The sequence below is a fragment of the Lactuca saligna genome, chromosome 3 (genome assembly GCF_052625555.1).
Source record: "Lactuca saligna cultivar CGN05327 chromosome 3, ASM5262555v1, whole genome shotgun sequence".
NCBI classification, from domain to species: Eukaryota; Viridiplantae; Streptophyta; class Magnoliopsida; order Asterales; family Asteraceae; genus Lactuca; species Lactuca saligna.
Window position 1 is genome coordinate 212893634 of NC_136419.1, and position 14141 is coordinate 212907774.

General features: G+C 36.6%; 1 protein-coding gene across 1 annotated transcript; it reads left to right on the forward strand.

The window, feature by feature from the left end:
* The first annotated feature begins 12668 nt into the window (after positions 1 to 12668).
* On the forward strand, positions 12669 to 13406 carry LOC145036360 (putative protein phosphatase 2C 60). The gene is made up of 4 exons (XM_078984807.1): positions 12669 to 12680; positions 12894 to 12957; positions 13045 to 13153; positions 13244 to 13406. Exons 1-4 carry the CDS (start codon positions 12669 to 12671, stop codon positions 13404 to 13406), a joined length of 348 nt encoding a protein of 115 aa, XP_078840933.1.
* The last annotated feature ends 735 nt before the right edge of the window (positions 13407 to 14141 follow it).

Consider the following 14141-nt stretch of genomic DNA (forward strand, 5'->3'; position numbering starts at 1 on the left):
TAGGTCATTGACACATCGCGCTTAGCCAACTCGACCAACTAATCATTTTCTTCAATCCACTGAAATATTAGACTTAACCTCTCCCTGTCGCACCAGTTTCGCAAATTTTACAATTTTTGCACAAAAATCAATTTCTTTTATTTTTAAGCTCCATTTTCAACCAAAATTTTAGTTTTTAAATTTTAAATTTTTATTTTTGACATTTTACTTAAAATTTTGATTTTGACTTTTAAAGTTTGACCTTTGACTTTAAACTTTGACTTTCTCGTTTGACTTTTAAATTTTCAAATTTAGATTTTCGGTTTGACTTTTCAAGTTTGACTCTTGAGTTTGACTTTTTAAATTTGACTTTTAAGGTTGACTTTTGAGGTTTATAGTCAAAGGGCATTCTTAAATTTAAGTTTGAATTTTAAGTTCTAGTTGTGCTTTTAATAGGTTTTTGAAGTTTACGAGGAAATTGAAGACATGAAAGAGAGTCATCAAGAGATGTTAAGACAAAACTTCAACATGTTCGATTATATCCCTGGAGAAACCCTGGAAGCTCAGTTGCAGCGATTTACCACACTCACTACTGAGATGAATATAGTTGGGATCTTCTTGACCAAATCTAAGATAAACAAAAAGCTGCTAAACACACTTCCGAAATCATGGATATGGACGTGGCTAACATCAAGAAGACAAAAGATCTTAATCGTCTTAGTCTTGCTGATATAATTGAAGAACTTGACGCTTTGAATTGTCGAAAAACAATGAGTTCCGAAAACCTTTCGGTTAGTGAAGTGTCATGTTCTCATTCATGTGAAGTTTCATGTTCTCAATCATGTGAAGCTACGATTAAACTTCTTCGTGAACATAATGATTTATTAAAACGAGAAGTTGAGGACCTGAGATATGAAGGATATCAACTCAGGAAAGGACTGAAACCCCTGAAGGCCCAGTTAGAAACAAAAATAAAGGATTTTAAGAGAATTCAGGCATAATATAGTGAAAAATGTGAACTTTATGACTAAATTAAGAGACAACTTGATGCTGTGACCGAAGAACTTGACACTTTGAAAATTAAGTGTGGAAAAACAGATGTTAGTTTCAAAAATTATACTGCGTCAAGTGAGACAGTCGAGTCCTTATTTGAAACCCAATCAAAATTCAAAGATAATCAAAACAAGGGTCTAGGGTATGATAGTGTTCCCCCACCTTTCAATCATAACTACACATCCATCCCAATGACATAGGAAGAAATTGACAGGGAGGCACATCTTCGATATGGCGAACCAGTTGGATTTGTGTCAGGAGTTATTTAGGTTGAAAATACTAATGTTTCTGCTTCATGTGCAGGTAAAGTAGTAGAAGATGAGAACAAGGAGAAAACAATGGAACAAACCAACATCTCCTTGAACTCTCAATCTGTTGCTTCGAACTCAACTGCTTCTGATGAATCCGCCGTTGAGAAATACAGGCCACCAATTCCAACGCAACAGAGTTCTTGTTGCAAGTGTGCATGTGGGAACAACAAGAGAAAATGCAAGGATATGCCACCAGGGGAAGGAAGAAACAATTTCCCAGTGAAGAAAAATACTTGTTTTCATTATGGAACACCTGGTCACATTGCCTGAAATTGTCCAAATCGTGCATACATTCCTTACTACGTACAAGGCTGGCAGAATGCGCCAATAGGGAGATACTCCAAAAGATACCCCTCGAGATCACGATCAGACATTGACGATTGGAATGCCAAGAAGGCCAAGAATGCAACTCCCAAGACCAAGAATTCGACTCCCAAGGCCAAGAATCAAACTCCAACGGCCAAGAATCTGAATCCCAAAGTCAAGAAGGGAATGCCGACCAAGAAGCCAAATCAAAGAGATGCTCCCGTGAAGCCAAAATCAAAGTCATCTCAACGGCCGACATCAAGTTCAAATGCAAGTACTGAGCCACCCATCAAATAGAAAAAGAAATGGGTTAAACACAACTACAAATGGGTTCCAATGGCTCACTCTCCCAAATCAACTAATGACTCTATGCTTTCTTCATCTTCTGTTTGTGATAAACAGGATACGTCATGGGAGAAAGTACCATGCAAGGATGACAAAGGTCGACCCAGTTTTAAAATGGACTGGTTTCTAAAGACCAACTAATCCCGCTCTATGTCGGAGTAGCTATGGAGGTATATCATCAGAATTCGGTTTGTTGGTAGTGGCTGTTCCTAGCACTTGATAAGGGACATCTCTCAACTATACAACATTCAAACATTTTTTTGAGAGTATGTATCCTTTGCGAGAAGAGAAGAAAGGAAGAGATCACTCATGGGGTTAGTGCTTAATGACACGAAGAATTTTCAGATCTATTCTGAGATTACGTGTGCTATTCTCAGACCTTCTAGATGCAAATTCAATCGGTGAATTACGGTTTGTGTTTTCTTCTCTATACTCCTGAGTTTTTCTTAAGCTCATTCGCTTTAAAGACTAATTTTTCTTTTAGGATAGTTTAAATTTGCGCATTTACTTTCGTTTCTCTCATATGCACAAATTTAGGGGAGAAATTAAAAAAAAACAAAAGTTAGAAAATTTAAAAAAAAAATATGGTGTTAACGGAATGTGTTTGCGGGAGATGTTTTGGGAAGTGATATTATCAAGTGATAACAGGCAACCTGAGTCTGCGTAACGTACCCAAAGTTGAAGGGTCTTTGCTCTGGTTTGATGCGTTGGTAGGCACGAAAGATTCTAAATGGACTTGACTAGGCAGAGTTGAACTTAAGAAATTCTTAGTCTCGACAAATCTTGACCTAGTTAGATCCGTTCAGCCTGACAATACGACGCTCAGATAGGTTGAGTAGGGAGATATATATGGGAATCCACTCGTCACATTAAATGAACCCGTACATGGAACCGTGGATTAACTTTTCCTCAATGTGCGGATTTTGTCCTTAATTCTGGTATTGATGGGACGACTGGTAAATTCCGATAAATTAGGTCTATAGAAAATCGTTTTCTTTCTATCTGTCTGTTAGTCATATGTTACCTCCTCTGTGTGACTCAAAATCTGACCTGGACTGTAACATATGCTACTCTATTTTTCTGCGTATTATATTCTTCTTATCTGTTAGCCATATGTTGTCTCCTTCGCGTGATTAACAATCCGACCTGGTACACAACATATGCAACCTTCTACTTCTCAATCTCTCTAAAAACTATAAATGAAAATAATCTAAATCTAACTTCTCTCTAAATGATTGTCTGCTCACCCAATGTAAGGAGTACTTTGGAAGTCCTTGATTACTGGGGCATATCAGGAAGTGGGAAACATGTTCCAGTACAATTAAAATTTAACACTCAAAGATTGTCTATGGATCTCGCCGCTCAATTTAGGTGGACAACAATATCCCTGGTCGTCGTCAGCTGAATGGTCCTTAAGAAATATTTTCTAGGAACTTAGGATCACTTTGTCTTACAATTATTAGTATGTCCTAAAAATTGTCACAATTTTTCGTGTTTAAATGGACCACAATACCCGCGATCGACCAGACAAAGACGTGAAGATAGAAGATACCGACAAGTGGATTAAGGTTGTCTAAAAACTTTGATTCCAAATCATTCTTAAAGTTAGATATCATTTTATTTTTGTTAAATTTGTTCATAGTTTCTTCTAATTAAAATATTAGGGGAGAATTAAAAAAAACAAAAAAAATAATAATAAAAATAAAACAAAAAAAAAAATAAAACAAAAAAAACAAAAAACAAAAAAAAAACAAAAAATAAAACCAAAATCAGAAAATTAAAAAAAAATCCAAAAATAGTGTTATTTATGTTTTATTTATTGTTCAAGAAAATCAAAAAAAAAATCCAAAAATATTTTTGTTTTTGTGCTAAGTTTTCTTTTAGTTTTGTTTTGTCTTGAAAGGTGATTTTAGGTATAGATAAGACTCATGAAGTTTGTGTCAAAGAGTTCTGAGCCAGGGCTTCATCTGTAAGCATTGAAGAATTCGCATTCGAATGAGCAAGAAATGAAGATTATTCTTTCGACATTCAATCTTTCAACCCCAGAAGCAAGGTGAAGCTGAAATTAAAGAATATGTGATGGATTGCATTGAAGCCTCCTCAATCAGTCTGCTGCTATCTTTGTACCTGTTGAACTGATCTAGAAGTTCAGTTCTCTCTGATGTTCTCTCTGTAGATTCTCAAGCTGAAAGCGCTATCTTTCAAGAATCAGTACATCAAGCCTCCTCACCCGACGTGCGTTCAAAGCCAAATTCTGAAGAAGAGCCCAACCGCTCAATATGAAGTCATTCATTGAAGATTCATTAAATTCATCTTGAAGCTGTGATGAATTTGAAGATTAATGCCGAAGCCAAGCTCTCGATGAAGACTGACAAGAAAAGCCAGCTACTTCTTAGGGGGAGCTTGTTGGGTCATTTAAGAAAAGAAAAGAAAGCTATAAACCATGGGGGAGATTGTCGGGTCAAAAATATGGTTTATACTTTTCTTTTCTAGGAAATTGTATTTCTATGTAATATCTTATGTGTTTACGGTCATGTTTATGGCCACGGGGGTGTTTACGGCCGTAAACAGGTTTACGGCCGTACACCCTGTTTATGACCCATATTCTCATGTATATATAGGGGTGAGGGGTGTGAGGAAAACAACAATGAACACTAGAGCAGCCTAAGTGTGTGCATTTGAAGGTGCTCTAAAGAGAGAGAAAAGAGTGTGTGTGTGTGTGTGTGTGAATCTTGTATCCGGATCTTCATTCATATCAATACATACAAGATTCATCATCATCTTCTTCTCCTTCTCTTCTATTTCATCTGACATCATCCGTTTGATTGGGATTCCGCACCATCAAACAGATCTGATTGATACACATGCATAATTAGGGACTTACACTGCTCATCGGTCCATCGGTTCAAGGTTATTGCCCACATGGGGGTGGGACCTTGAAACGCTATACGGGGATTAGGGTTTGGAGCTACTGGGGGCAGGTTGTTGACTTCTTGTTCGGAGTCGAAGCTATCCAAAAAGCCTTCAGCACGGTGATCATCCAAAGGGATCGGGTGATCATCTTCTGGCTCCTCATCGAGCTATCCTCCATTGCCTTGGTTCGGATAATACGGATTGCTGGGAAGGTGGAAGCTAGCCATGCTATCTACGCGAGAATGGGGAAAGAAAGATTAATAGACGTACTAATCTAGGATACTTATAAGATGATCGTTATTAGTCGACCCAATACTTGCATAGTGCATACCAATTACATGTAACCGAAGCAAGATAGACCTTCGAATAAGTGACCCTAACTCTAAATCCCCAATCAAACAAGAACTGGAAATGAAAGAAAGGTCACAGATTCTAAGTCTATAGCACCCTAGTTACATGTAACCGTGGTGTATCCACTTAGCAACTATTGCCCTACTAGTAACGACCCTTTTAGTTATCACATATGTAGTTAGTAGGATGCAAAATATTCCTATAGTATTCTCGTTCTAACATTCTTGTCGTAGTGTTGGTAAGTTTTTAGAGCTGTTGCAACATCACAATCACTCTTAGGAAAATGCTAGTCACTTCTAGGAAAATGTAGTTGATCAGGCTACATCCACCCAGATGTGACTATATGTCTCTAAGCCTCATTGTGCTGCTCAACAATCTTAATACTTTTGTTCAGTTCTAGTATGATACTGACCCTTTGTATTTATGAATGTATATATATATATATATATATATATATATATATATATATATATATATATATACTTAATTAAATATTTTAGTATTTAAAAGTATATATTCTTGGTCAGAGTGTTTTAGTCCAAAGTGTTTATAGTTCGTATATCTTTTATGGGTTGATATACTTGATTCACTATAAAGAATGCTCTGATACCAATCTGTCACACCCCAAAACCAAGAACGGCGGAATATGTTATGGGGTGGAGGACGTCATGTACAGTATCATAACAATTGCATAATAGTAAAAACAAGCAACAACAACCATTGCATTAATATTGTAATTGTAAATACAAGCGTGTTCTGTACAGTTTGATAGACACCAAAAGTATAAACAAAAATAAAAGATGGGTCTTGTATATGCTCCATCTTCTCAAAAGCTGTACCAGTACCTGTTTATTTTTGACTTGAGAATACAAGTTATTTTGAAAACGAGTATCAACATAAAGTTGGTGAGTTCAAAAGAATTTAGTGTCGTTGGTTGTATAAAAGTGTTTACAATCATGTAATATAAAAGCTGTGATTAATGTTTGAGAGTAGTAAAAAAAAATCCCTAGAAAATCCTATATTTTCCAGATTTGAGCATTTGTAAGTTTGATCCTTTGAGTGTGTACAAGATTTCCCATTGAAACTTTCATTTACAAAAATAAGGTAATAGATTTTATTCACGTAAAATGGATGAGGAAAGATAATATCTTATTCCAGTAATTTTACTGCCGGCTGGCTGTAGTAGTGTTGCAAACTTCAATTAGTAATATATGTATTCACTTCGGGAAGTTAGCTTAGCCTTTAATTCTTAGTGTGTTAATTTGGGTATGGATGTGATCTCTCATGTAACTAAACTGAGTGATAATAGAGAGTCCAATGACCTTCCCGGTCATACGTAGTATGGCGATCTTTTGTCACCCATGGGCCTAGTCGGCTCGGACTGTAGTTAGCAGTCGGGATGTAATGGTGTCCATCCTGTATTGATATATACATGTAGTGTTGCTTTCCTTCCGGGAAGCTCTGGTTACATGGTATTTGCATGGTAGAGTATCATATAGAGGAATAGTGTGTCGCATTCTGGATTACTGTATTCACTTGTATTATAGCATAATTAACTTTATAGTATAGTATATAGAGTGTTCTCTTTAACATGTATTAACTTGTAATGGTAGTAATTATAGTGAGCATCAAAGTGATAGGGTAATGAGCAGTAGTTTTAACTATACCTATTATAGTTAAATAAAGTGTGGGATTGTATGCCTTCGGTTTACAAAGGTATCGAATAAGGTGAAGACTTTCATATCTAACACAAATATATATGATATATAACTACGAAGTCAATGACAGTCGGACGAATAACAGTATATCGTAAGACCACAATCAAACAAGAACATGAAGTAAGGCGAGTTATCAGTCCTAAGTCCTTCAAGTCTTACTTATATAAATATATTGGTGTAGACATAGTTTAAAAGAAAAGTAGTTTAAAAAACAGTTTGAAAATAGTTTAATAACAATTTTGTTGGGTTTTGAGCATTCTAACACTCCTAAGTGTACATGCAACCCTAACTACCTTGGATCTATGTTTTCTCTATTATGCATGCAATAAGAATATCCAAGGTATTATCCTAATCTAGCATACAAAACAATGAGTGTAACAAGATAGAATACATACCTCTTTGATGTAGAAAGTCTTCATGAAGCTTGAGTGCCTAGCCCCAATAGTGTGGAAGCCTCAAATGGAATCACAATCATCAAAACACTTAGAATAACTTGAGAGAGTTCTACACTTCATGAAATCGGCTAGCCCTTTGTTACTCTCTCTAGTGGCCGATTTTTGTCAAGAATAATATCTTTATATAGTGTTACAATTAGGGTAAATCCTTAATTGCCATGGCTTTCCATTTCCTTGGATCCATGGGTTCAAATACACCATGGAGCATCCATGGACCATCCTATGGGTTTTAGCCCAACTTGATTATCCATGGAGCATTAGCCCACTATATAAGTATGGATGATTTACACAATCAACCCATATATTTAATTAGTCTTCTTTTGATCACTTAATTAATCCTAGATTAATTCTTGATCAATACTAATTAAATAATCTTATTATTATTATTAATATACTAGAACTTATAATATATTAATAACCATAAGTGTCTTATTTCTCTCATTATAGTCTATCCAAGTGCATGATGGTATTCAACCCAAATGGACCATGTCGGGTCGGGTCAAGTCTTACCAATTATAGTTATGGACTTAGACATTAATCCAACAAATTTAACATAGAAAAATGCGTTTGATGATTATTTAAAACAGTTTTGTTGACAAGTAGCTAAAAGTATAGAAAATCCTTTTTGATTGCAAGTTATAAATCACATGTGATTTGATACTATAACTTCTTGTATTCAACTTGTATTCCACCCCATAAAACATTTAAAAACATTTGAAAGGTTAATTAAGGGGTATGAACTCACCAGTAGCGAGTGGATCGGGTGGAAGTGTCGGTTGATTGCTTGGTGTCAAGTGAAGACTTGAACACACTTTATGACTATAGTAACATATGAAGACATATGTTTACATATAATTAGAGATTAAAACACTAATTAAACACGTAATGACATCCTAATGCGAAGAAAGGCTCTTTGGTCAGGTGCTAAAGGCTATTGGATGGCAAGGAAGGAGTGTAAGGCCTTACTGTGGAGTTTACTCCTCAAATACTCACCTTAGGTGAGTTTGCGGTTGAGGGAGCAATTCCCTCATGAGTTTACGGCCGTAAACTCATGGGAGGAGTGTATTTGAGTGATTAAGGGTCTCTTACATCACTAGGAAGGGTTCTAGGGTTAAATCCATGGCTTGAGGGGTGTTTAGGGTTCATAAGGGGCACTCCCTTGGAGTTTGCGGTCCTTGGACCACTCCTTGGGAGTTTACGGTCATGAAAACCATGGTTTATGGCCATAAACCCTTGGTTACCTCTTATCCTTTGTTTTTGAGATCCTTAGTTCACTCATACAAGCTTTTAAGTTAAAGTCCAAGGCTAAATAGGGGGTTTAGGACTCAATTTGTATTATTTGAGGGAGTTTAAAGCCTAAGAGTGTTCCTTGGCCGTAAAACTTCTTTCAAGCCTCCAAACTTGATGTTTAAGGTCTAAAACAATTCAAGGTTAAGTTCTAATCTAGTCTCTAAGACTAAGGAAGGAATTTGGGGGCATTTTGGCACCCTTTTAGGGGTTTACGGCCTAATAGGGTTCTTGGTCCGTAAATTCCTTGTTCTTGACCTTCTTGAATGATTTTCATGCTATATAGACATGTAATGAGCTTAAGAACAATCTAGGGTAAAAGAACTTACAGTTTTGGGGTGAAAACTTGCGGATTTTTGGAAGAATCGGGCCTTGAAGATAGAGACAGAAAGTAGAGAGAGAGTGTGTGAGTAGAGCGGGAAAATTTTCCATTTAGTGCCCACTCAACCCTTATATAGGGGTTGAGTTTGTGACCAAGTGAGAATCTACCCGATACCGACATTAAACGGGGCTTATGGTCGTACCCGATTAAGTGGTCGTAATTTCACTTGTTTGTAACTAAAACCTTTTTAAGGGAATACTGAGGGTGTTTCACGTGTTTCTAATTTGTTCCGACCCTTATAAAGTCATAATAAAATTTCTAATTTAATTTGTCTGATCCCAAATGTTAACGAAAAAGTTTAATAAGAACGAGTTCTATTAACGGAAACGGGTTACGGTGACAGAATAAATTTCAGGTTGTCACAGTTACAAAAAACACCTGTTAGAAAAAGAGAAGGTGTCGTCTCAAAAATGGCAACCGGATGAAGATATGAAGTTAGCGAAATCATGATTTGACATTTCTGAGGATTCCAAAACCAAAAATGCACAAAAAGATGATCAATTTTTGACAACAAATTATGGAGCAATATCTTAAAGTTATGAGTCGTGACGACACTCGTTTTTTTATTGATAACAATAAAAGGTTGTTCATGTTTATCGATGGGTGGAGGTTTTTATCTGCATCCATGTAATGTATGAAAGTGTTTGGTAGCGAAGAAGGTTGTGAAATAAGAACAAAAGTTTTCGAGACTAGTTACATTGTTTCATTAAATGCACATTTTGGGGTTGATTTGAATGAAGCGGTAAGCTTGAACTTGAACAAATTGTTCGACCGATGTGTCGAGATAAGGTGAAAAAGAGAGGGTCTTCATCAAATACATCAGAAAAAGGAATAGGATATGACATTTAAAAGGTTGATAGTAATCCCAAAATTTATAATTTGAATTTTGAAAATTGTTTGAATTTTTAAAGAAAGAAATTGGAGGAGATAGAAGAAAGCTAGAGAGGAGAAACAAAGAAATCAATAGGAGAAGTAAAGAACTCACGATGTGAAATTTTTAACAAAATCTATCGATCCTCTCATTGGAAATGAGGTCTAAATGGTTTCGAGGGATAGAGAGGAAATCATGAAAATAATATTACAACTACGTGGCGAGCCCCCGCGTTGCGGGGGTCGGATGCGACAATTTTTTTCATTGTTTGTTCTTTGTAAATGTTATGTGATCAACTATTTGTTTATAGTTTGAGTATTGTTACGGGGCAGTTATATTGTTTTGTCATGGATAACTTTTTTGTTGTCGGATAAACTATTTATTGAAATATATACTTCATGGGTTTATCGTTTGGTTGACGGGATCGAACTGTAGAGTCGGATTTCATGGATCAAATACTTCATGGGTTTTTCCTCATTAAGTGCTGTCTAAGTATAACATTCGATACCTCAAAAGACATTTGATAAAATGACAACACACATACCTGATAAAAGCAAAGTCACCACAACAAACATTCACTACTAGAAAAATAGCCTTTTACGACGCGCTAACCATGACACGCAGTGATTTATGATACGCAAAGGTGAGTGTCTAAAAAGTAATGTCATCTCTTCCAAAATTTAAAGGATTTCAGACGTGCATTTTTGCGGGCCCTAAAATTAGTGTCTAACCAAAAAAAAAACACGGAGGGCACCTGCGTGTCGTCTACGACCGTCGCTTTATAAATTTTAATAGAACGCGCGCGTTCCATCCGGGGAAAATGAAATCCCAAAAACTTAAAATCCCCGCCTTCCTTTTTTTTCTCCCTCCACTTTAATTTCCCTAGTAGCTAGGGCTTTTTTTCAAGAACTTGCCCCGATTATGCCCTCCTGTACTGCTCATTTTCTCTTCAACTTCCCTTTCTCTCCTTCTCACTTCGACAAACACTTTCTCTTCTTCTCGGTTCTCGACGTCGACAGCTTCTCCCACCTCCGATGTTTCTCTTGGTGTTGGCGCCTCCCACCTCTGACCTCCGTCTAGCCCCGCCCCACCGTCCAATGCTTTCCAGCGTCACCCAGCCGATGGAGCCCCTCATCTCCAGCAATCTCACCTCGCCTGCCCTTGCCAGCAACATTAGGTCTGGTGACCTAGACCGAGAAAACTCAGAGCCTTCGAAGGAGTGGTGGCACTACTCAAATCCCAGCGACGGAAGGAAACTCTCTATCACAGCAACAGAAAGTCGGAGACTGGAATGGGAGAAAGAGAAATAGAAATCGAGAAATCGACTTATACAGTAAATGGGGAAGAATCGATGATGCACGCAACATGTTTGATAAAATGCCTCATCCGCCATGGTCTTAATCTACAAGTCTCTCTCTCTCTCTCTCTCACTCTCTCTCTCTCTCTACCCCATACTGCTCGACAACCACCCAGGCACCCACCACCCTTCGTCATCTCTCTGGTTCACCACACTTCTCCTTCCTATGTTTGTTAGATTCGTCATCTGATTGGCGAGTGTTCTGTAAAAAATGATTTTTCCGTTTCATATTTTATGGATACCTCAATCTTCCGTGATGATTATGAATGTAGTCATAGAGTACTTGCTCCACTATCAATTTCAATCATTTTAGGGCATGGAGAGGTAATTTTTCTAGTCGGGGAGGGTTTCAATTATATATCTACTATATCTATTTCTAACTTTTTTACAGAGGATTGTTATGATTTAGGTTTCAGTTTAGCTTCCAAGACACCTCACATGATAAGTGCAGCTGTTAAAGGCATAACTCCATTGAGTTATGAGTTTACTTATCTTGTATCCGTTGCTTTTAGTGTTTTTCAAGTTCTAGTTGTTAACAATTATCAATATTTTTTTATGTAACCCAATAAGTGTATTCCACCTGGCCGATAAATAATCCATCCAAAATTCAATCCCCCTTTTTTACCCGGGCTAATTCAGTAACCCAAGTACTATGGGGACTGGGGGGTTCGCCACTGGAACAAAACTGTACGGACAACTCCAATCTCTCGTAAGTTTCGTTAATTTGAATATTTGATTTGTTCTGATGCAGCTTAGATCTTAATTACACTCGGATGCTCGCTTAGAAATAGATAATTTTTACAATTCGATTCACCCTTAATCTGTCATTTCGTTTTTGAAATCATTGATCCATCGTGATTGGGCTTTATGTGAGCATCTTCGTTTTCTAGATTTGAACTTTGTGGAATATCTAATATTACGTTAGATTTGCCATTAATTCGATAATTGTTTGAAATTTCAAATAGGCTTAGCATTTTAGGGCATGACCGTTTGGAATATGTGTTTCTGTTTGGTGTTTTGGTTTCGTTGCCTTTATTTGTTTCGTGTTTTCATGATGCATCTGAACTGTACTGGTTTTAGGTGTCTAATAATATACTGTACATATGAAGTGATATAGCTGTATTTTTCTTTAGCATGCCAGATGTGGCGTCTAATTTTATATCTAACTGTAACTTCTGTAATTGTGATTGATGATTTTGGGATTTTAGGCTTACCATCCGGGTTGATTACTAGATATGGGGGTTTACCTAAGCACACCTAAAACTGATAAAACATCCGACGATGGTGAGAATGAGAAACTGAGATATGGAGTCTCATCCATGCAAAGATGGCGCACATCAATGGAAGATGTTGTAAGTCCCTAGTATAGGCTACTTGTTAGTTATATAAGCTATTGTTCCTGTTTGGATTTTCTATATTCTAAAAAGGTATGATAGTTTAATGCTCTTGTAATCTTGTTGAATTTTCTCTATATCTCTCTATGATACAACTTTCAGTCAGCCCAAACTTTGATCACTATAGTAATTAAGCAAGATTTTTATGTGTCAATATGAGCTGTTTGGTAGCATGCTGCTTTACTTGACTTGGACAACTCCACATCTTTCTTTGGCGTTTATGATGGCCATGGAGGTAAGCATATGGATATAGATTATATACACACATGTTTGTTTCTTCATATATAAGGTGTCCTCACTAAGCTTTTTTTTTATCTTTCAGGGCAGGCAGTCTCTAAGTTCTGTGCCAAGTATTTTCACCGGCAACTCCTGAAGCAGGAAGCTTATGCTGCTTGTGATATTGGAACTGCTGCCCAGAAATCTTTTCACAGGTTACTCTTCTATGTTATCTATTCACACTAGCCAAATACATGGCTGTTTTGTCTTGTCTGTTATCTAAAGAAATTGGTATCATTATGCAGAATGGATGAGATGATGTGTGGAAAACGTGGCTGGAGAGAGTTAGCTATATTGGGAAATAAAATGGATCAATTCAGTGGCATGATAGAGGGACTAATTTGGTCACCAAAGGGTAACGATTTAAAAGGTCTAAATGATAATTGCTCTACTGATATTGGGAAATAAAATGGATCAATTCAGTGGCTTGTTAAGCTCTTTCAATCTGTTGGGACATACAACACCTATCCAGGCTGGATCCCTTCTACTTGTGGGCCCATTTCTTGATTACTGGTTAACAGAAAAGAGAGTCAACATGTTTAAATATGATATTTCCTCTATGGTGAGTAAGAGTATATTTATACAACTATAAACCAGTAATTGTTAACAGAATCATGGTTTTATATGTGTAGGATTTCTTGGTGTTATTGATAGAGGATAAGGAATTGGTCGAAAATCCTATGATTGATGCTTGGTTGCTGAAGAATAGAAAATGTCCCTGGGTTGGGAAGAAAGAAGGGTTACAAGGATGTTGGATCTTTTATTGAACTCACTCCTGATGCATCTGAAGTGGTAAGTCTATTTGTTCCCTGGAGGATAATATTGTAATTGTTCTACTTGTTCTAAAGCTACATCCCTATCATATACACACAATTAAATTTTACGAATATATCCCAACCTAATACCCATACGCATATGTCCATTTTAACACACGCCTACATTCAACTATCTGCAATAGAAAACCATCATTTAGAATAACAAAAATATATTAAAATTTAAATATAAGTAAGCATATACCTGCAACCTAACTTCTAGAATAAATTTCAACTGTGTCTTGGGTTGGCATTACCTCTCACTAAGTTTTGCAAGCTGGAATTTTACCAGACGTTAATAAACCTAATAAAATACTAAAAAAATACTTTT